Source organism: Lemur catta, chromosome 7 (genome assembly GCF_020740605.2).
Source record: "Lemur catta isolate mLemCat1 chromosome 7, mLemCat1.pri, whole genome shotgun sequence".
NCBI lineage: Eukaryota > Metazoa > Chordata > Mammalia > Primates > Lemuridae > Lemur > Lemur catta.
The window spans coordinates 67,409,673-67,429,907 of NC_059134.1; the positions used below are offsets into that span (position 1 = coordinate 67,409,673).

At 49.4% G+C, this 20,235-nt stretch overlaps 1 protein-coding gene across 9 annotated transcripts in view; it reads left to right on the forward strand.

The window, feature by feature from the left end:
- MICAL2 (microtubule associated monooxygenase, calponin and LIM domain containing 2) overlaps window positions 1-20,235 on the forward strand; it is a 217,109-nt gene that overhangs the window by 35,480 nt on the left and 161,394 nt on the right. For 8 of the 9 annotated variants that reach the window (XM_045557535.1, XM_045557534.1, XM_045557547.1 and 5 more), the window contains one exon: window positions 12,530-12,870. In XM_045557535.1, coding sequence (XP_045413491.1) covers window positions 12,607-12,870 — 264 coding nt within the window. In that variant the 5' untranslated portion in view covers window positions 12,530-12,606. Of the gene's footprint in view, window positions 1-12,529; window positions 12,871-15,623; window positions 15,776-20,235 lie in introns of those variants that run through there. The other variant, XM_045557539.1, reaches the window with a different exon arrangement.

The window sequence follows — 20,235 nt, forward strand, 5'->3', positions numbered from 1 at the left end:
TGTCAGGCAGATGCTGAAGGATTTTAAACAGAAATGGAATCTGCCCAAGAGTACATTTTTGATATAAAGTTCTGTCTAGGAGCAGATTGAGAACTAGGCTGGTGGGTTGGAAGGAGGTGAATCTCAAGGCAGGAAAGGCATTGGAGAGATTTTGAGAATTCCATGTGAGAGCAGATGGAGACCTAAATCTTCAAAAAAGGAGGGGAGGTGGCAGTGGATGAGGCTATTGAGGAGGCAGGGCAGGGTGACTATAAAATGAGGGAAAGGGGCAGAGAACATCAACTCCAAGGATTTGACTTGAGGGTGTGGGTGCAGATGGTGCCATTCACTGAGGTCGGGGGGACAGGAGAAGGAACGGGTGGGGGCGGAAGGTAAACAGACTGCATGGGAGGTCTCTGTGAGAGAATGCCATTGACACATGGGCCCAGAAGGCAGCAGGGAGATGCGTGTTGGAGGTGCAGCTTGGTGAGTCATCAGGACGTAGATGCTGGTTGAACTGTGGGAGTGTTGGGTCCTTGAGAGCAAGATGAGAGTGAAAATCAGAACCTTCACTTTCAGGGGCAGGTGGAGAGAGAGTGGTCTGCAGGAGACTGAAATGGGGAGAGAGCACAAGCAAGATAAGACCTGATAAGTGGGGACCAGATTTAGCAACAGAGGGCCGGTGGTGACGTCTGCATGCTGCATGAGGTGGCATGCATGTGTGAGTAGAAACCAGATCGCGGTGGATTGACGGGTGAGTGGGAGGTGAGGAAGTGCACACTGCAAGGCTAGACTATTTTTTTGGGAGCCTAGGATGTGAAGGGAAGAAGGGAGAGTGCTATTTGTTTTCTCCAATGAAAGCACATATAGATCTAACTGTGGTTGAATTTGTGCCATTTTGGGGAATGACTTCATATGGATAAATCAGATAAAAACCAAAAAATTTTGTTGGGCGATGAATCCTTTTAGAGGGGGTTTGAGAAAATGCAATCAGATGGTTCAGTTCTCCAAAAAGGGGGCCCTTTGGAAGACAGACGCCATCAGACTTAGCTGGGTCGTGGGCTGCTCTGGGCAGGACGGCTGGCTCTGCGGTCACCGTGTCTCCTGGCGCAGTGCCTCGCACACAGTGAGCAGGTGTCGGGGAGAAATCCTCTCCAAGTCACTTTGCCAAGACTTCGACACCTCTTCCCCAGCATCCCTCTCCATCCTCCAGACTAATTACCGTACTGGGATTCAAGTCCCCGAGGCCTAATCTCAGCAAGTCAGGAGATGTAGTGCCATCCAGATCCCAAGGTTCCCCTGGGCAGTGACTTTAAGGGGTGCTGGGCCGAGACTTGCTGGAAAATGTGCTTTTAGCTGTCCCACCTAAGCAGAAGGTTGGGTAAGGGGAGAATGAGCTGGCCTCACCCTGTATGTGAAAATTCACCGATTTCTGCCTTGGTTTGGTTTGGGCTACCTGGAGCTTGAAGTGTTGGGAGTCGTCCCCACGCAGTGTTCCGGGAATGGTCACTTACCGAGCACATCTGTGAGCCCGGTGCTGTGAGAGGCACCTCCGTTTCATTCTCACAGGAACCTTCTGTTGTTTATGACTTGCTCAGGGGAGTACTCAGTGACTCAGAAGTCAGCGTTCTTTCCACCACATCACACCGGCTTCCAGCGACTCAGGAGCCGAGCGCCCGGGGCTGTTTTCGAAACCAAGGAAATGAACTAGCTTATCTGTCCTGTTCTCCTGTCTTATACCATTTTCAAATAGGGAACGGCTGTCTTTTTTCAAGATAGTCTGTGTATGCGAGAATGCCGAAGTAGAGGCTGAGCAGGCTTATTTCTGGGGGCCAAGAGACTTTTCCAGGATGTTGAGGTGCTAATGGGAGGTAAAATGTGACGTGGCAGAACTGGTGGTTGTTGGAAGTTGGACTGCAGCAGTGGTGGCAGGGAGAGCGATGTTAATACCCATGCGATCAACCTTCTTATTGGGAGGGAAGGCCCTCCGACACCGGCCAAGTCCAACGTACCCACTGTATTAATTAAGGTGATGTTTCCTGATCAACAGATGAACCCCTTATTCTCAGTGACTCCACATGCTACACGTTTATTTCTCACACATAGAAAGTCCATATGTGTTCTGGTCATAGAGAGCTTTCGTCCAAGTAAGCATCCAGGGGGCCTGCTTCCTTCTATCCTGTGGCTCTGCCGTCTTCAACACATGGCTTCCAAGGCTGCCATGCTCTGGCAGAAGCAGGAAAAGCATGGGGGATCGCTGTGGTTCTTACGGGTCAGCCCTAGAAGTGGCGTATGCCATTCCTGCCCACACTCCATGACCTAGAACCTGGTTACCTGGCCTTAGACCCCTGCAAGCATGAGCCCAGGAAGAAGCAGCAGTCAGGCTGCTGGTCAGCAAGGCTTATCTCTGCCATGCTCACCAAGACTTGAAAGTCACCTCTCAGCTGAGCTTTTATTGGCTCATTAGGTACTGTTCTCATTTGATCTACAGATGCCAGCATTTTGGAGTTTGATAAAAGCAGGGTAAGAGAGTATCATGAATCAAAGGACTAGACCAGAGACCGCATCCCTGAGGTGGTGTGCAAGTCAGCAGTACCTGCACACCTGTGACTCCATCTACTCTGTGTGGGAGCAAGGTGGGTGTGGTGGGGGGATGTGCCTCTGACCTCGGCAAGGGGGCTTCAAGTCACAGGCTCACCACTTCTGGCCGTGTGGCCTTGGGCAAGTTGCAGACTTCTCTGATTCTTTGAAAAGGGGATAATAATAGCATCTAACAATGCCTTGGTTTGTTACGATGACGAAACGCTTTAATACATATAAAGCTTTTAACACGTTGCCCAAGACTTCATAGATGCCCATTAAATGTCAATAATTTTTATGTTCCCAGAGATTGCACATTCATTCATTCCTTTAGCACATACTACATAGAGAGGGCTTTGTGCTAGGAACTGGGCGTAGGGAAGTAAAAAATTAATTTCAAAACAGAATAGCTTTCTGTAGTGGAGGTAAGTACAGGATGCTGTGGGGACCCTGGGGGAGGGGTCCAGCCATTTTGGGAGGCGCGTGTAGGCAGGGACTGTGAGGAGGGCCCAGAGAAGAGGCGCCCTGGAGGACAGGAATTAGGGTGAAGGTAGTGCACATCCACATGTGCTGCTTGGAGATGGTAAGTGTAGTATATGTCAGCTTTATTTTTTTCAAATGGGGGACACTTCATTGCATTACAATAGGATTCTCCTAACAAATTGAAAGTATTCATAGTCAGTGTCCTTAAATTTGATTTTAGTCAATAAAGAATATGCTAAGCCCTGACCTTGAGGGACAGATGTCTTGCCAATTACACAGCCATTGTTCGCACTCCTTTGAGCCTGATGTCGTGTCCAGCAGAGCTGTGCTGCTCTGGACCTGTTCTTAAGGAGCTTTTTGGGAATTTGCTCACCACAGGGAAGAACGCTCCCTGCTTTCAGGGACCCACAGACTCCTGGCATCACCGTGCAGGAACCATCAGAACACAGGCTGGAATGTTCTCCCTGGATAAGGTGATGGGTGGGAGGCCCTGGGAACTGTGACCGGGGAGCTGAGACCCACCCTTCCCTGGGGGGTTGAAGATTTCACAGGTGCCGAGCGGTGGGGGAGCCATGTGTCGGTGGTGAGAGCCTGGAAAAGGCAGAATTAGAGATAAAAATTGGGACCTCGGCAGTGCTGAGCTTCTGTGAGCTTCTCAGGGTCAATTGAGGTTTGGAAGGAACAATGAGGGAGACTAGATGACTTTTAAAAAAGTTAAAAATGATTTCATCAAACAAGAAAAAAACAGCAATTTTCTTCCATTACCCTAATGATTTATTTCGCTTATTACATCTTAACTCAAAAGTATTTTAGAAAATTAACTTGATTGTTAATTATACCACAAATTCTATACGCCAGCCTTGGGCAGCTCCCATTATTAGGTGATGGTGGTGGTCGTTTTATTTTGTATGTATTTTATTATTGTTTTTGTGGTAAAATATATATAATATAAAATTCAGTGTTTCTACTATTTCAAGTGTACAGTTCAGTGGTATCAGTACATTTGCACTGTTGTACAACCATCGCTGCCGTCCACCCACAGAACATTCTCAGCATCCCAGACTGAAAGTCTGTACCCATTAAATAAAAACTCCCCATTTCCCCCTTTTCCCAGCCCCTGGTAGCCACCATTCTACTTACCATCTCCATGAATTTGCCCATTGTGGGCACCTCCCACTGTCAGTTTTGAGATAGGCCAGCCCCCTGGGAACTGGAATTTCGAGTTCACCATTTGCCTGGGCACCCAGTGTGTGATCAAGATGATTCAGGGCACGTGCGGAGTCTGCCGAGTTTCTCTTGGTAAGACAGGCTCTGTGTGTGTGGTGAGATAGATGTACATTATTTTGTCAACCAGGTACACAGGTTTCCTTCTTGGGGGGGGGGTTCCCCAGCAAGGGATCCTGCAGGCACAGCTGAGATTTGGGTCAAAGGCCCCACATGTCTTCCCCATCCCACGCTGGAAGGTGGGTAGAAGAGAACGGCTCCCTGGAACGGGCCTGCCACGCTGGACTCGAGAGTCCTGCGGTCCCTCAAGCAGAGCTGCCGGGGGGAATGCAGCCGTAGGGGGGACTTGTCCCTGACCTGTTAGAATTCAGACCAGTTTATTAAGCCAGCACAATGGCAGGGTGACCCTCTGTCTTCTGGAGAAAGACTGAACTGCTGGTGTTGTGGAGCCACACGGGGCCCCAGACGCTGAGCCCCACTGAGCTCTGGGTGTTTCTAGGCCTGGGGAAGATAAGACACAGGAGCCACTTCCTGTCGTTGAGACCGACAGTCAAGAGAGAAGATGCTCGGATCTGGACTGTGTGTACAGGAGGGAGCTCTAAAAATCATACATGCTCCTGGTTGAAAATGTGGGAAATGCAGAAACGTATGAGGTAAAAGTATAATAACAATCATCTGCAATGTGCTCACACACACACAACTACTGCTAGTGTTTGGCTTATTTCTCTTCTCCTACAGATATTATTTTGTGGAGTTGAGATCATACTGAGTTCTTGGATTTGTGTCCTGCTCTTCTCACTCTGTATTGTGGCGTAAACATTTCCCCACGGATTAAATGTCTTTATAAATATTATTTTTAAAGGACTGCCTGATACTTAATCGTTTGGTTGCACCATAACTGACAAAGCCATGCCCTGTCGTTGACACATGCAGACTCTCCCAGCCCAGAAGAACTTGAGAAGATATAGCACATAACTGGTTTAATTGCACCGCGGCTTCAGGCAGGGAAGGCCGCGTTCCTTCTGTATATGTGCCTCGTATCGACTGGTGGCCCGGAGCGCGGGTCTTGAAGTGCGATGGAACTGGGCTCGGTTCACAGCATTGTCCCCACTTGCTACCTGTGTGACATCGGGGAAGCTACTTACCCCCGTAAAGCCGTCTGCTCTTCCATCAAACAAGGATGGTTAAACGAGATAATGGTTGTAACAGGGCTGGCACAGGGCTGGCTGTCCGTATCCTCATGAGGGCAGGTGCCAGGCCATGGTGTGGACCCCGATCTGCTCGTGCCTAGGCCAGAGGTCCCCCCACTTCAAAGGCTTTGCTTCTCTGAGAAGGTGCTCGAAGAAGGCTTAGTGGTATGGGTGAAGATGTGGAGCACTGGCTAGAAATTCTTAGGGAAGAAATGTTAAATGTATGTATATGTGTGATATATACACACACACACATATCTACACATCCATGTATATACACGTGCATATTTACATACACATAAAATAGTAACCCCATATGGACTTAGCGCTGCGTTACAGAAAAGGGAGACAGGCAAGTTCTGAAACTACAATTTCTTTTTCTTTTCTTTTTTTTTTTTTTTAAGCCCCTTGTATCTTATAGACTAGAAACCAAAAAAAAAGAAGAAAAAACTGTCATGCCACCCCCCAGACTTGTTGTGAGGATTCCTTAGGTTAGTGCTGGTAGAAGTACCTGGCTGGGGTGGCTCTCTTCCACCCTCCCTAGCACCATGGCTGGTCAGCGCACAGGTGCCTTTTGACACCAGGCAGGGGGACCCTGGAGGGCGGGGACTGGCACCGTGAGTGGCTGCAGGAGGCAGTGGAGCGATGTGAGGACGGGGGAATGTGTGAGGCCAATGCAAGCCAGCGCGGTGGAGCCCTCCCACCGCCAAGGAAGAGAGGGACGGGGGCTGGGGTGAGGAGGGCCAGAGCCCAGTGAGCGTGGGCTCTCAGCAGAGAAGCACAGAAGGCCAAGGCCTGCCATGGGCCGGGGGCCTCTTGCCAGCACTCCGCCCTGGGGCAGTGTGGTGACAGAGGGAGGGTCTAGGCCTTACTACAGCTTGGGAACATGGTGGGGCTTCCACAGTGAGTCTCTTGGATGCTTTTCATTGGCCTTTTCTAGTAGGGTTCTGGAAGACCTGTGTACAAGGACTCTGCATGTGTAGGCCCAGCCTGTATGGACAGGGGCTTCAACTTCCTGTGGGTAATCTGAAGGCTAAAACCAGGAACAGCAGAGAAACCTTTGGAGAGACAGAATTTCTCTCTCTGGGAATGCCTGAGAAGAATTATCTTACCAAGGCTCTCTTCCAAACAGAGGTGGCAAGGTTGGAGCGGGCGGCCCCAGGAGGCAGTGCACTCTGCATGGTGGAAGTGACCGAGGGACAGTGGGCTGCCTAGCTGGAAGGAGATTACCAGGAGAACAAGGTGGCCCCTCAGTCCCTCCCCAACCTCAGAGTTGCTTCTTGTGGTTCAAGTCGGATGCCTAGTGGCCTGATAGATGGGAAGCCAGGCCTTCCTGGACCAGGTGGGTCTGCAGGTCCCACCTGTGTGCCAGGTGTTCCTGCCCACGGTGGGCCCTGCAGAGATGCAGTGTGTGCAGGAGAATCTCCCATTGCTGAGTCCCTGGCAGGATCCTGCCTCATCTCAGGTGTCAGATTCAGGTTCCACGACGGAGGATCTTCCATGCGTGAGGCTCAGAGCTGGAGCTTTTAGTCTTCCAGCCACCCTGCAAGTATGGGATGAACCCCCATTTATTGCCAGGAAAACTGGGCCCTGCCCCAGGGCTCCTTGGCGAGCTAGGCCTGGGAGATGATAAGTTTGAATAGGGCAGCTTGGCACTTAATCAATGGCAAGAGTGTTTTGTTTTTAGATTGCATTGCCTTTGAAACAGATCTTGTCTGTGAGCCTTGAGGGTGGAGTTAAGGGATGAGCTTTTCTCCTGGGCCAAACTGCTGCTTTGTGGGAAGGTTCTGCCCAGTATCCCTCCCAAGGGGACACTGGGCAGAACCTCCTTGAGTTTTTATAGAACTCCGTCATTTGTCAAGGGCCTGGTCACACTGTTTGATTTGCCATTTGGAAGGCTCAAGGAAGGCAGACAGCATGGCATCCTAAATGTGAATGTACCTACAGATCTGTGGTCAGGAGGCTCCTTCTCTCATTTGGAGAGGGGCTCGGGGACTCTGCGCAGAGCTTGTCTCTCAGATGCTGTGGGCTAAGCCCATTACCAAGGCCACTGCCTGCAGTCTGAGGCCCTGAGTTTTAATTTGTAGCAGCCAGGGGCAGGGAGAGGGAATTGCTTTGTGAGTCATGAAGTCACATAGGCACAGGAGCAGAAGAACCACAAATAAGGGACTTCAGTTGGCAGAAACCAGATTGCTTCAAGACTATTCTTGGAAATGAAAGCATCACATCTTGTTTCTTGCCAGAAAATGGAGAAACCTTTCATATTTCTGGGTAGTTGGTTTTGTTTCAATTTCATATCAAACTCCAAAAAGACAGCAGCTGGGTGGTGGTTAACAAGGATGACTTTAACAAGAGCTAGTCACCCAAGATCCTCTGCTTTAAAACAGAAAACCAAAAAAACCCTTGACCACCTTCTTTTGGGGCAGGGGATGGGGCGTATTCACCAAAGTTATTACACCCCAGTTCTCTGGAAGAAAAGGCTTAAAGCTTAGACTCAGACTCACCGAGTCCTTCCCAGTGAGTTAGCCCTTTCCCATTCATCACCAACACTGCCCTGCATCCCAAATGCGTGTGGTCCATCACAGAAACTATTCTGTGTGTTGTTCCCCACTTCACATATGGGGAACAGAAAACTCAGAAGCTAATGATTTGTCCAAGGCTACACAGCTAGGAAGTGGGTTTGAACTCAGATCTAAATTGAAAGCCCTTGTCCTCTAATTTTAAAGTATACAGGTGGCGTATCCCTAATCTGAAATCCAAAGTGCTCCAAAATCTAAAATGTTTTCAGTGCTGACATGACATTCAAAGGAAATGCTCATCGGAGTATTTTGGATTTTTGACTTTTGGATTTGATATACTCAACCAGTAAGTATGATATAAATATTCCAAAACCAAAAAAATCCAAAACCCTAAATACTTCTGGTCCCAAGCATTTTGGATGAGGGATACTCAACCTGTATGTAATTCCTTGACCTGGAAAGCTAGTCTTGATAGTCATGAATTGTGTTCTTTTTCCCCTTCCTTTTGATTTGATGATATTTGGGCCATTTGAAGAATAGTAATGAGTACTGATTATCATGTGTCCACAAAGTGCTAAGAACTGCACATACCTGATCTCACTGATTCCTTACAACCCCATGGTGTGAGTAGCACGGTCAGCCCTCTGTACCCATGGGCTCCACAACCATGGATTCAACCCACTGCAGACTGGAAATAGTCAAGAAAAAAAAATAGATGGTTGTGTCTATATTGAACATGTACATTTTTTCTTGCCATTATTTCCTGGACAATACAGTATAACAACTATTTACAGAATATTTACATTGTATTAGGTATTATAAGTAATTTAGAGATGATTTAAAGTATACGGAAGGGTGTATGTAGTTTATACGCAAATACTGTACCATTTTATATCAGGGACTTGAGCATGTGTGGATTTTTTTTTTTTTTTTTTGAGACAGGGTCTTGCCGTGTTGCCCAGGCTGGAGTGCAGTGGCATGATCATAGCTGACTGCAACCTCAAACTCTTGGGCTCAAGCAATCCTCCCGCCTCAGCTCAACCTCCCCAGTAGCCGGGATTACAGGCATGTGCCACCACGCCCACCTAACATTTTTATCTTTTGTAGATATAGAGTCTCACTATGTGGCCTAGGCAGGTCTCGAACTGGCCTCAAGTGATCTTCCCTCCTCAGGCTCTCAAAGTGCTGGGATTACAGGCGTGAGCCGCGGCGCCCAGCTGCACATATAGATTTTGGTATCTGCTTGAGGTCCTGGAACCAGTCCCCCACAGATACAGAGGGAAAACCGCATTATTCCCATTTCACAGGTGAGGAAACTAAGGGCAGATAGATGAGATAACTTGCCTAGGGTCACACAGCTACCAAGTGCTTGAGACCAGATTTATACGCAGGTCTGCCTGACTCTGAATACTGTGATGTTCTCCTGCGAGGAAAGCTCCCTTCCACGGGTGTTAGTCATTTTTAAGGTCCGTGACTTACATTGGAAAGCCAACTTTAAAGGCTGAGACTGGGCTGTTTAGGTCCAGGGAGGCAGGTCTGAGCCTGGTACGGGCCGCTGGGGCAGCGGCCAAGCCATGCTTATCTTCTCCTGTCGAGCCATCTCCCTCCACCTCCCCTATCTCACTCCAGATAAGGCCCAGTTCCTCCCACACCCAGCCCAGCCCTCAGCACCATCTTTGGCTCTTTCTCCACTGGGGCTCTAAGATTAAGTTGTTCTTTCTTCTTTTTGAGGAGGAGGGGAGACGCTTGCGGTGGGGAGGAGACAGGTTCTTCCAGTTTGTAAATTATTGTCTAGGAGTCAGGCCTGGCTTGATGCCTCGAAACAGTTTATGATTTTAGACGAGGAGGTGACAACTTGGAGAACTGATTTACAAAACTGGTTTTCAGAATGGTGCATTCTTCCAGGCACAAATCTGCCCCCTGTGACAGACACACTGAGTGCCTCCCGGGGCTGGGCTCCACGCCATCCGTGTTTCTCACCCTTCGTGGCAACCCTGCAAGGCTGAGATCACTGTCCATCTCTTGCAAAAGAAGAAACTGAGGCCATGTGGGTGGCGAGGGGCCAAGCTGAGCTTTGGACTCAGCCTCCAATAGCTCCAAAGCCTTGTGGTTTTCTCTGTTCCACCAGCCCGTCCTCAGAAAGGACCGCAGGGTAGCTGATGAATTCAAGTAGCGTTGTATTTGTCCCCAGCTGCTGCATCCTTTCTTCAATGCTGGGCACAGAAGTGGTTCCAAAGATAGACAAAGGCTGAGAATGTTAACACGCTCTGAAAAGCAAGCGAGGCCTGCCTCTGTTGATGTTCTCTGGGTAGCAAGTGTCACTCGTAGGGATGCTGAGACACACAGTAGGAGGTGGTGTTGATGTGAGTAATTCCACGGTGAGCACAGAATCCAAGAGCCTAGGGAGCATCTGGGAGGGAATCCATGCTCATCATGCCCGATAGGGCACCAAGCTGCGTCCCCAGTCTGCTGAAGGCATTGAGTGCCGAGGACAGGGTAGCCGGGTAAGGCCTCACGAAGGATCCAGGCCCGGCTGAGGCATGGAAGCTGGCTGGGCCTGGAGCAAGGCATGTGTGCCACTCTCCCTTCAGCCGAGCCCAGCGCCAGGCACCTCGGAAGGTCTTGGGGAAAGTGGGAAGGGAGGGCAGGGCCCTGCACAAGTCGCTGGTGTCCCCCTGCCCCCAGTATCTGGACGTTGGTGTCTGGAGAGCTTGTCTGCCCCGCAGGCTGCTCCTTCAGGGTGGTGCCATGGGCTGTGCTCCTCTGTGAGCCCCGTCCTTCCCTTCTCCCAGCTTCTCTCCTCACTGCTGCCTCCAGCCTCCTCCTCCATTCTATCCTGCCAGCCCATCTTCCCAAAGGCTTGTCTCCCCTGCTGCTCTGTCTTCCCCCCAGGGCCCACTGGAGGGGCTGGGCCCCTCCTTGGCCTGGAGGGGACACACTCCGCCATCTGCCCTGGACATCCCAACCATGGCTTTTCATGAGTCCTGAACTGACACCTTGAACTTGATGTCTTTCCACACCTGTGCCAGCTCCTTCCAGACTCACACTTCTGTGTGGTGTTTCCTTTGCCTAGAGTGTCCACTCTCCAGTCTTCTAGTGAAATCTGTCTTGTTCCTAAAGTTGGAGTGCTCGTGACGTCTCCCTCCTGTGGCCCCTCTGGACTCTGTGAGGCTCTGTTGGCCGCCTCCTGCTCTGGGCTTCCACGCACTTTGTTCCTATTCCACAGGCCCTGCCTGTTGTTTTGTAATCTGCCCTCCTCGCAAGGCCAGGCCTGGCCCTATGCCGGCCACCTCTGTATCCCAGCACCTTGCGTGACGCCCGACTCTTGCTAAGGCACCAATAATTGTTGCTGGATGAATAAGAGATTAAGAAGAAGATAAACACCGTTCTCTGCTTTTAGTATTACAAAACCATCCCACAATCCAAATGTGCCCGCACTAAGCATTCCTGTGTAGAGAGTGTGAAGCTGCCACGAGGGCCTTGTGTCCCGTGGGTTTGCTGAGCACCTCTTGCCAGGGGCTGTTGAGGGGCTCGGTCTGCTGCGCCCTTTTGTTTACAGACGCCCTCCAACCCTCCCGGCAGCCGGGTCAGCCCAGTTCCTCCACATTTCTTGCTCTAGCTTTGGATTCTGGAAAAACAGTGCTTTGGAAAATAAGTTCTACTTTATTTTTGTTCCTTTGAAACTTAAATGACTTTCCTAAGACATGCCTGAGGTTAGAGTGATGCGGAGAGAAAGGTCCACGGCCAAAACCCAGGCGAGCTATTTTTGTGATGTGAATGAGCGCCCTTCGCGTTTCCCTCCCGCCAGCCCGAGCACTTGTTCCAGATAGCTGGCGGCCGGGCTGGCGGGGCACAGGCTCCTTCTCATGTCAGGGGAGGAGGCCCGAGTGTCCCTTTGTCTTGCCTTGTGTCTGACTGAGGTAGCTGTGTGCTCCCAGCAGGTACCAGGAACAGAAGAGTTTTGAGAAGCTGCCGTTTGTCATCTGCATGGGGAAAGACCTGCCCTCTGGTAATTAACGAAGAAAGATTTTGCAGTTTGATGTCTAAGGATAGCGGGATGGTCATGGAACCCAGAGGCATGTGCTTTGCATTTTTTTTTTTTGTCTGTGCACAATGCAGTGGGGCTAGGTTATGCTCATATTAGTTAACCAATTTGCAGCATCAAGCATGGTAGGTTTGCAAAGGTGCTAAATCTAGTATACTTTTCTATTTTTTCCTTTTACTAGTCACTATTTCCAGAAACATCTGGTTTGTAGCAAGATTGACCAGGTACTGTTAACAGCCAGGGTATAGCATTGTACAGTCTGTGGTTCTTTCCAGCCAGTGAGAAGCCGGGGGTGTAGGGGAGAGACTGCCAGCCAGGCCACATGGCCAGGTGAGAAGGCACGAGCGTACATCTCGTTTACATGGTTGTGCTTAGCATTGAGCACTGAGTATTAGACTTAACATTTTACTGTCTTAAAGGAATTTTATTTTTACTTCTCAGCACCCACCCACCCCACCCCCACCCTCATTGCCCACGAAGCTCACCTCTGCCTCCATCTTCCTTTGCAGGTGTGACGTTTCTCCAGGTACTTCATGGTGTTCTCCTCTGTCCTCTCTGCCCTGCTACTCCACACGGCTCCTGAACCATGGGGGAAAACGAGGATGAGAAGCAGGCCCAGGCGGGACAGGTTTTTGAGAACTTTGTCCAGGCGTCCACGTGCAAAGGTACCCTCCAGGCCTTCAACATTCTCACGCGACACCTGGACCTAGACCCTCTGGACCACAGAAACTTTTATTCCAAGCTCAAGTCCAAGGTGACCACCTGGAAGGCCAAAGCCCTGTGGTACAAATTGGACAAGCGTGGCTCCCACAAAGAGTATAAGCGAGGGAAGTCATGCATGAACACCAAGGTAAGGGGAAGCCCCTGCATAGGCATTTCTTACCTTTGTGGAGTGTACGGGTGACATTTGGGAGGTTAGGAGGCTGTGGCCATTTTGCCATTCTAAGGTTCTTCAGTAGATATGGGCGTGAATGTCCTATTGTTTTGCTCAAGTGAAGGTTTCCTTTGTCTATACATGTCGGCTTTTCCTCATTGGGAGTTTCCATCTTACCATGGTGACCTTGGCAACCTTTCTTGTGCCCTCTCCAAGGGAGGGAAGGCCTGTGTGCAGCTGAAGGCAAGGTCAAGTGAGGGAAGCAAATACCTGATGTTACCCTACTTCTGCTATTACTGCTACCACTACTACTTCTAGTAGCTGCTATTTATTGAACAACTACTATGTGCTAGGCACTTTATATCCATGGTCTCATCGCACAGTAGTCTTTTGGGCCATTTTAGAGGTGTGGAAATTGAGAAGTCAATTGTCTTGCCCAAGGTCACATAACTAGAGGGCAACCTTGATCTGTCTGATTCCAGGGCTTAAGCCTCCGGTCCCATGGAGAGGCATAATTAGAGAGTTGTGTTCCCCTGCGTCCAAACATTTTGGAAAGATCCCTTGGTTTTGAATTAACACATTGACTGCCACACTAGAAAAAAATTTTTTTCCCCCCTGGGCCATGGTGTTTTATTACAAAAATAGAATAAAAACTTCAAAAATAATTTCTTTCTAATTTAATGAAAAAATTGTTTTTTATTATTTTCTGCACGTGAGTTATATGCAACTTGAAAAATAGTTCATAAAGGTAAAGGTAAAGAGACATGTGAGTTACATATGCTTCACAAGGCCCTGGGCTCAAAATTAGCGTGAGTTAAATACAACTCACATGGCAGTTAATGTGTTAATTGGCTAGTAGGTCTTTGGTCCTTACTGCCTTTTCCTCTCTCTTTCATTCTGTCCCTCCTGACACCCCTGTGTTCACTACCTGCCCACCCCTTTCCCCAGGATGCATTTCTCTACTCAGGATCACACTGGCAGTTAACCCTGTACAAACTGATTGCGTCCCCCGTCGTGTGGCCATAGGCAGCGTTGATGAAGGCTCAACACACCTCTGATAGCTCTGAAATGCCCCCACCGCGTGGGCAGCTAGAAGTCAAGACTTCCCAGCTGACTTCCTGGGTGGCTCCTGGGGCTGTCAGCCCTGGGCGCTGGCCCAGGCTGTGTGTTTAGGTTAAAATTGAACGTGCTGTATTTAGACCTCGCAGGAGGTAGGTCAGCCAGAGCCTTTGGAATTCCAGTCGGTGCCAATCCCAGGACAAGAGGATTGAACTCTCCATGGCAATCGGGCTGTTGTGTTTTTGTTTTGGTGATGAGGAGCTGGAGAGTCCACTGTGGGATACTTTCCACTGCCCGGGGGGACAGCTGCCAAGCCCCTCCCAGCCCGGGGCGCACCGACTGTACTGTACGGGACGTAGGCGGAACATTCCATCAAGCTGAAACAGACCGATCGCCTGAGCCCAGAGCAGACGAGCCATCCAGGCAGCGCCCGCCGCTGCCCTACAGAGCCCCAGCCGCAGGCAGAGGAGAGGGGGTGGTGGAGGAAAGGAGAGGGGAGAACAGGGTGGGACCAGTGTCCCGGGCACCGCTCCGCCCAGTGCCTGCCTGCCCCATTGTCATAACTTCATGGTTCATAGTTCACTGGGCAGCTCTTCAGAGTTAGAGGAGGGGACGCTTGTAGGCTTCAAAATGTCACCCTTCTCCATAGTTGTATATGGTGGCTTTCCTTTTGCAAGTTCCCATAAAAGTCGGGTGGCCCGACTGAGTTATGTTCTCTCACAGAGCGTTTTCAGGGCTCCTGTCTTCTTAGGAAATGCGATTGCCCCATACACCCAACACTCTGTGGCTGCTGGGGGACCCTCTTGGTGATCCGAAGACAGATCTTCAGAGGGACTCAGCAGCAGAGGGATGGAACAGAGGGCTGACCACCGTGCAGAGGCCCTTCTTTCAAAAATCACTCATCACTTGCCTAGCCTGTCTGGCCAGCTCCCATGTTGCAAGCTTTGATAGTTTGAAATAGAACAGCTATCTTGCGGTTGGCAGGGCACCACAGGCACCTGAGATACAAAGGGGAAGAAAACGTCTGTAGTTAGTGGTGCTAAGAGTGCCTCTTGCCCGGGGATTGTGACGCCTTTCTTGTGGGAAGGAACAAAGACGTTTCAAACGAGTGATAGCCCATCTCATAAAAACCACCTGGGTGCTGAGGAGTGGAAGAGACAGTTGAAAATGCTCTGTACATATGGATGGTGACTGTGTTAGGTCACCTGAGCTGCCCTTTCCAGCAACCCAGCTCAAACTAACCAAACACAATGGAAATCATTGACTCATATACATAGGAAGGGCCACACACTCGGAGCCTTTCTCCTTCTGTCTGTAATTGGGGTGCTTTGGTCTTTGTGGGCTCCATTCCTCCCTCCTCCACACAGACTTTTCTCCCTGTTGGTAGCCTTTCCTTCATGTCTTTATAGCTCTCTGACCCAAAAGGCTAGAATCTTCCTCTTCCAGCTCAATATTGAAAAATCTCAGGGGAGGATTCTGGTGGGCTCTCCTCTGGGTTTGTCACGGCCAAAGCCAGGGGAACTGGCAGCGGTGACTGGCAGCCCTTCAAGCGTCACACAGTGGGCGTGAGGGAGGAGCAGGTCCCCACAGCCGTGGGAGTGTGGGGCAGGTAAACAACAGGTGTTCTCTGCAGAGGCTGGTCACTTGTCCTCCGGGTGCGGTAGAGGCCCTCTCTGCATTGGATTCACGTGTGGATGGTTAGTACCCCGTGCTGTGCGGCTGGTGCCTGTGCTCCTTGTTGCGAGTCAGGCAAAGCACAGAACACGGCCCTGCCTGTCTTCCGCCGTGAACAGACTCTGTCTTGCTCACACACCGCATGCAGGTACCGTTTGGTGTAATGCTTTGTGCTGAGCATTAGCCAGACAAGAAATCCTGGGCATTAGCATCCGTGTGGCTGATCGTTCGTGCTAAGCAGACGACACAAGTATATCAGGCACCAGGCACAAAGCCAAGCTCCTGGTTAGCCACAGGTAGAGCAGGAACAAATGAAATTCAGCCAGAGCCCCAACCTTTGCACTGATGTGGATGCATCTCAGTACATCTGGAGTGGATCGGGGCCTCAGCATGTGTCTCACAGCATGTGCAGCCCCTAGCACTGTGCCGCTGCTCTCATGCCACCAGTGAGTGAGTTGTGTGCATCCGTGTGCGTGTGGTGATGGTGGGGCCAAATTAGGGACCAGGATCTATTGTTGATAATATTTGGAGAAGAAGGGTCTGGTAAGGTGCCAGGGGACAGGGAGAATGGCTTGGAATGTCCATAGAGCAATGGCTCAGGTGCCAGTTGCATAATCTGACTTGAGATCATTGTTTATTATTGATTATCATTTATGAGGGTTTTGTCAGGCACTTAATAATTCTTTCCCTGGGTGTGACTCTGTTTGGATAAGGATGAGGTGAACCAAGCATCAAGCCAAATTAACTCTTGCAGGACTGATACCGGCTCTGCAGTAGGGTAACACCTGGCTCAAGTGTCACAGCCAGTGTTCACAGGGAAAGCAACCCGGAAGATCCTGCAATACATAATTTGGTAGGGGAAATGCCATAATCACGAAATCATGGACTCTGGTTTTTTTTATATAAATCTTTAATGCTGGACGGAACTTAAGTGAATGTTATGTACAGTCTCTACATTTGATGAGTGACAGACAGGGGCCCAGGCATCCGAAGCTATTTAGCTGAAGCTAGTGAGTGGCAATTTTGGGATTTGGACTCTATTAACTGTTTTGCTCTTATGTTCCTTTGTTCATTCATTCATCAGCAGATGTTTCCAGTGCCCTCACCTTACTAGGTGTTTGGCAGGGAGAATAGTTTTAAAGATGAATAAGAAGTGGTTCCCACTTGAGCTTTTTGTAAAGGAGATGGAAATGTAATTATTTCTGCATTTGTCCACCTAGTTAATCATTCATTAGGTGAATAATTATCGAGCAGCTACTATGTGCCAGGTATTTGTGTAAGTACCTACCAGCCACTTAATAGCTCTGTGGCCTTGGGCAAGTTACTTAAAATCTCTGATCCTCAGGAGCATTCTCTGTAAACCAAGGGTAATAATGGTTCCTACGTCATGGAGTTACTGAGGATTAAGTAAGGTAACCTTTGAAAAGCATTTGGAGTGCTGCCTGGCATTCAGTAAACATTTAGCCATTGAGGCCAGGCGCAGTAATCCCAGCACTTTGGGAGGCCAAGGCAGGAAGATCGCTTGAGGTCAGGGGTATTAGACCAGCCTGAGCAAGAGTGAGACCCTGTCTCTACCAAAAATAAAAAAATTGTCTGGACACAGTGGCATGTGCCTATAGTCCCAGCTGCTCAGGAGACTGAGGCAGGAGGATCACTTGAGCCCAGGAGTTTGAGGTTGCAGTGAGCTATGATGATGCCACTGTACTCCAGCCTGTAGTGATGGAATGAAACTCTGTCTTCAAAAAAAAAAAGAATTCAGATATTATTATCATTAATATTCTAAGTGCTGTGGGAAAGAGGTGTATACACTGGTCTGCAGGAGTATAGAGAAGCAAGTAACTGCACCTGCAGTAGTCTGGGAATGCTTCCTGGAAGAGGAGGTATGATGTGGGGCTGGACAGATGAGTAGGAGTTTGCCATGTAGAGCTAAGGAACCATTAGAGGGAAAACAGAAAGAATGATATATCCTAGGAAGAGTGTGTTGCTTGTGTCATAGGAAAGAAGGGGTGTGTGGGGAGTGGGGAAAGGGGGAGAGCCAGAGAGAGTGGAATGGGAGGATGGGAGGAGGAGACAGGGAGAAGAGCCTCCTGGACCAGAGTGTGAATGGAGGAGCAACCATTGACGCTGAGCCCCCGACTTCCAATCCAGTCCAGGGTTCTTTTCACCACCCTCGTTGGGGTTGTTAAATAACCACAAGTGACCATTTCAGACGAGGAGGCATTTGTACCTCATTGCCATGAAAGCACGCTTGCAGGAAGTGACTCATGGACTCTTGTCACTAGCAGGAATGGGGCCCTCCTATACAATGAAAACTTGTGTGTTATCCTTTTAGAAGGGTATGTCTGCATACCGTGAGCACCTCACACCTTTACACTTTGCACCTGAACGTGACCCTTGCCCAGCTTCACCTCTGCAGCTCCTCCCCAGAGTGAGCCAAGTCCAGGGTATGCTCCCCTCTGTAGCAAAGCACAGCAGGGAGGCAGAGAGGTGGGGCAAGCCGGTGTTGGGGTGGGAGGGGAAGCTGGAGCAGAAGACTGCTACCTCTTGGCCTGGAGAGGCCTATCTGACATTCCTGACCTCTGAAATCACCCACTGCAGGGTGCTGGCCGGGCATGTCAAGTCCCGCTTTGCTTGATACGGACAGTTGGACAGTTGCCGCCTGACTGGTAAAGCAGAGCAGGGTCTCCGGGGTGTGAAATTCTGTACCAGCCCAACAAAAAGCTTTCACGAACTCTGTCCTCTCACCTAACAGTAGATGGCCGGCACCACTACGTTAAGCAAGTTTTTGAGCCTGGATTGCCAGTCGGGTCATGTTGATGGCTGCGCTTGGCGTCACCACTCCACGTGGAGCGGGTGGGCTCGCACGAGTGTGTGCGCCGGGCATCATACAGGAGCTTGAGTGAATCCAGTTCACAATATCGTGCTAAGGAGAAAAGAACTTTCTTGGCTGTCTTCCCAGGACGTGGTTAATCCAGGTTCCCTATGGTCCATTTTATAAATATATATGGAAAGATTTTCTTATCTTGTTAAGAAAAAACTAATTTTATTTAATTAAAAAAGAAATGCATGCTCATGATAAAAAATAATTCAAGTGGGATAAGAATACAGAGTGTGAAAAGAAGTTGCTTCCCCATCCCCCCATTTCCCCTTCATAGAGGCCACTGTGCCCTTTCTGACGTGCCCTCCCTGGGCGTCTCCGCATGTGTGTATACGCGTGTGGTGTGCATGCATGTTATGGGTACATATACCCGCACCCTGATTTTCTTGACAGGAAACACCTATACACATTTGTTCTAGACTTGTCTGTCCTGCACTTTACTTTTTCCCCTCAATCTTTTCGCTTGCTTCATATCAGTCTGTATGGATCTAGCCTTTTTATTCCTTGCTTTTCCCACTTTATGGCTACACCACGATTTGTTTACTTAGTTTCCAGTCTTTTGCCATTTTAAACAGGGCTGTAGTCCGTTTCCTTAACCACACTTCTTTGCAGACGTGTAAAAGCTTATCTATAGGATACAGTGTGAGAATTTTTGAGTCAAAGGGTATGTGTACTGCGTGTAAAAATTACAGGCATTGTCAAATCCTCCTCCCTAGGGTGGACGTTCCCACCAATAATTCAGGGCAGTACAAAGGAGAGTCTTTAAAAGGGAGGTGCCACAGTGGGACATGGCCTGCTTGGATCCTTGGCCTTGCTGAGTGGGCGTGGATGGACACCCTCCGAGTCCTGCAGCCTGGGCGCCCTCAGACGGGGACGCTGGGTGAGGAGCAGTCCAGCAGTGATATGGTAGGGATCGCTGCCGCCCCTCACAACAACAACAACAACGATTTTATTACTATTATTACCACCTAACATTTGCATTGCACTTTATAGTTCACAACATAGTTTGATATTCATGGTTTCATTAAGAAGTTTGCTTTTTCAGTGAAAGTGAGTGCTCTTTAAAAGAAGAACACATGTAAGTGTATCAAATTGAATATACTTATATTTGTTTTCAAAATTTGGCAAACAATGAGAGATTTTAGGGCCCTGGGCTATAGAAGGTCTGTGTTATTAGTGCTCAACAGAGGCTTGGGCTGGCTAACTTGTTCTATTTATGATTCAGTTCAAGCAAATATCACCTCCTCCTGGGAGCCCTCCCTGACAACCTCCCCACTACCTCCTTCTCTTATTCCATCCCCAGTCTGGGTTTGGTGCCCCAGTGGACTCCCACACTCTCTGTTCCTGTTGCTGTCTCGCTGTTCAGTGTCCCGCGTGGATTCTTTGTCCGTCTCTCTCCCACTTGACTGTGAGCTCCCTGAGTTTAAGGACCATGTCTGGCTCATCTCTGGGTCTCAAGCACCCAGCACAGGACTTGGCACAGGGAAGATGCTCAGGGATAGATGAATGAACTCTGTGGCTCAAGGGGCTTCTTTCTGGAGCTGTACTGGGTGAGCCCTGGTATTTCCAACCCTTGATAAAGGGTTTGCAGAAACCAGTATGAGCCAATCCCTTCATTTCCTTATTTAAGCATCTGTCCAAATTTACATCTCATCATTGCTCCCTGTCAGGCCGGGGTGGTGGCCACAGCCTTGTCTAGCCTTGACTAGCATCTGGCTGCCCGTGGAGCT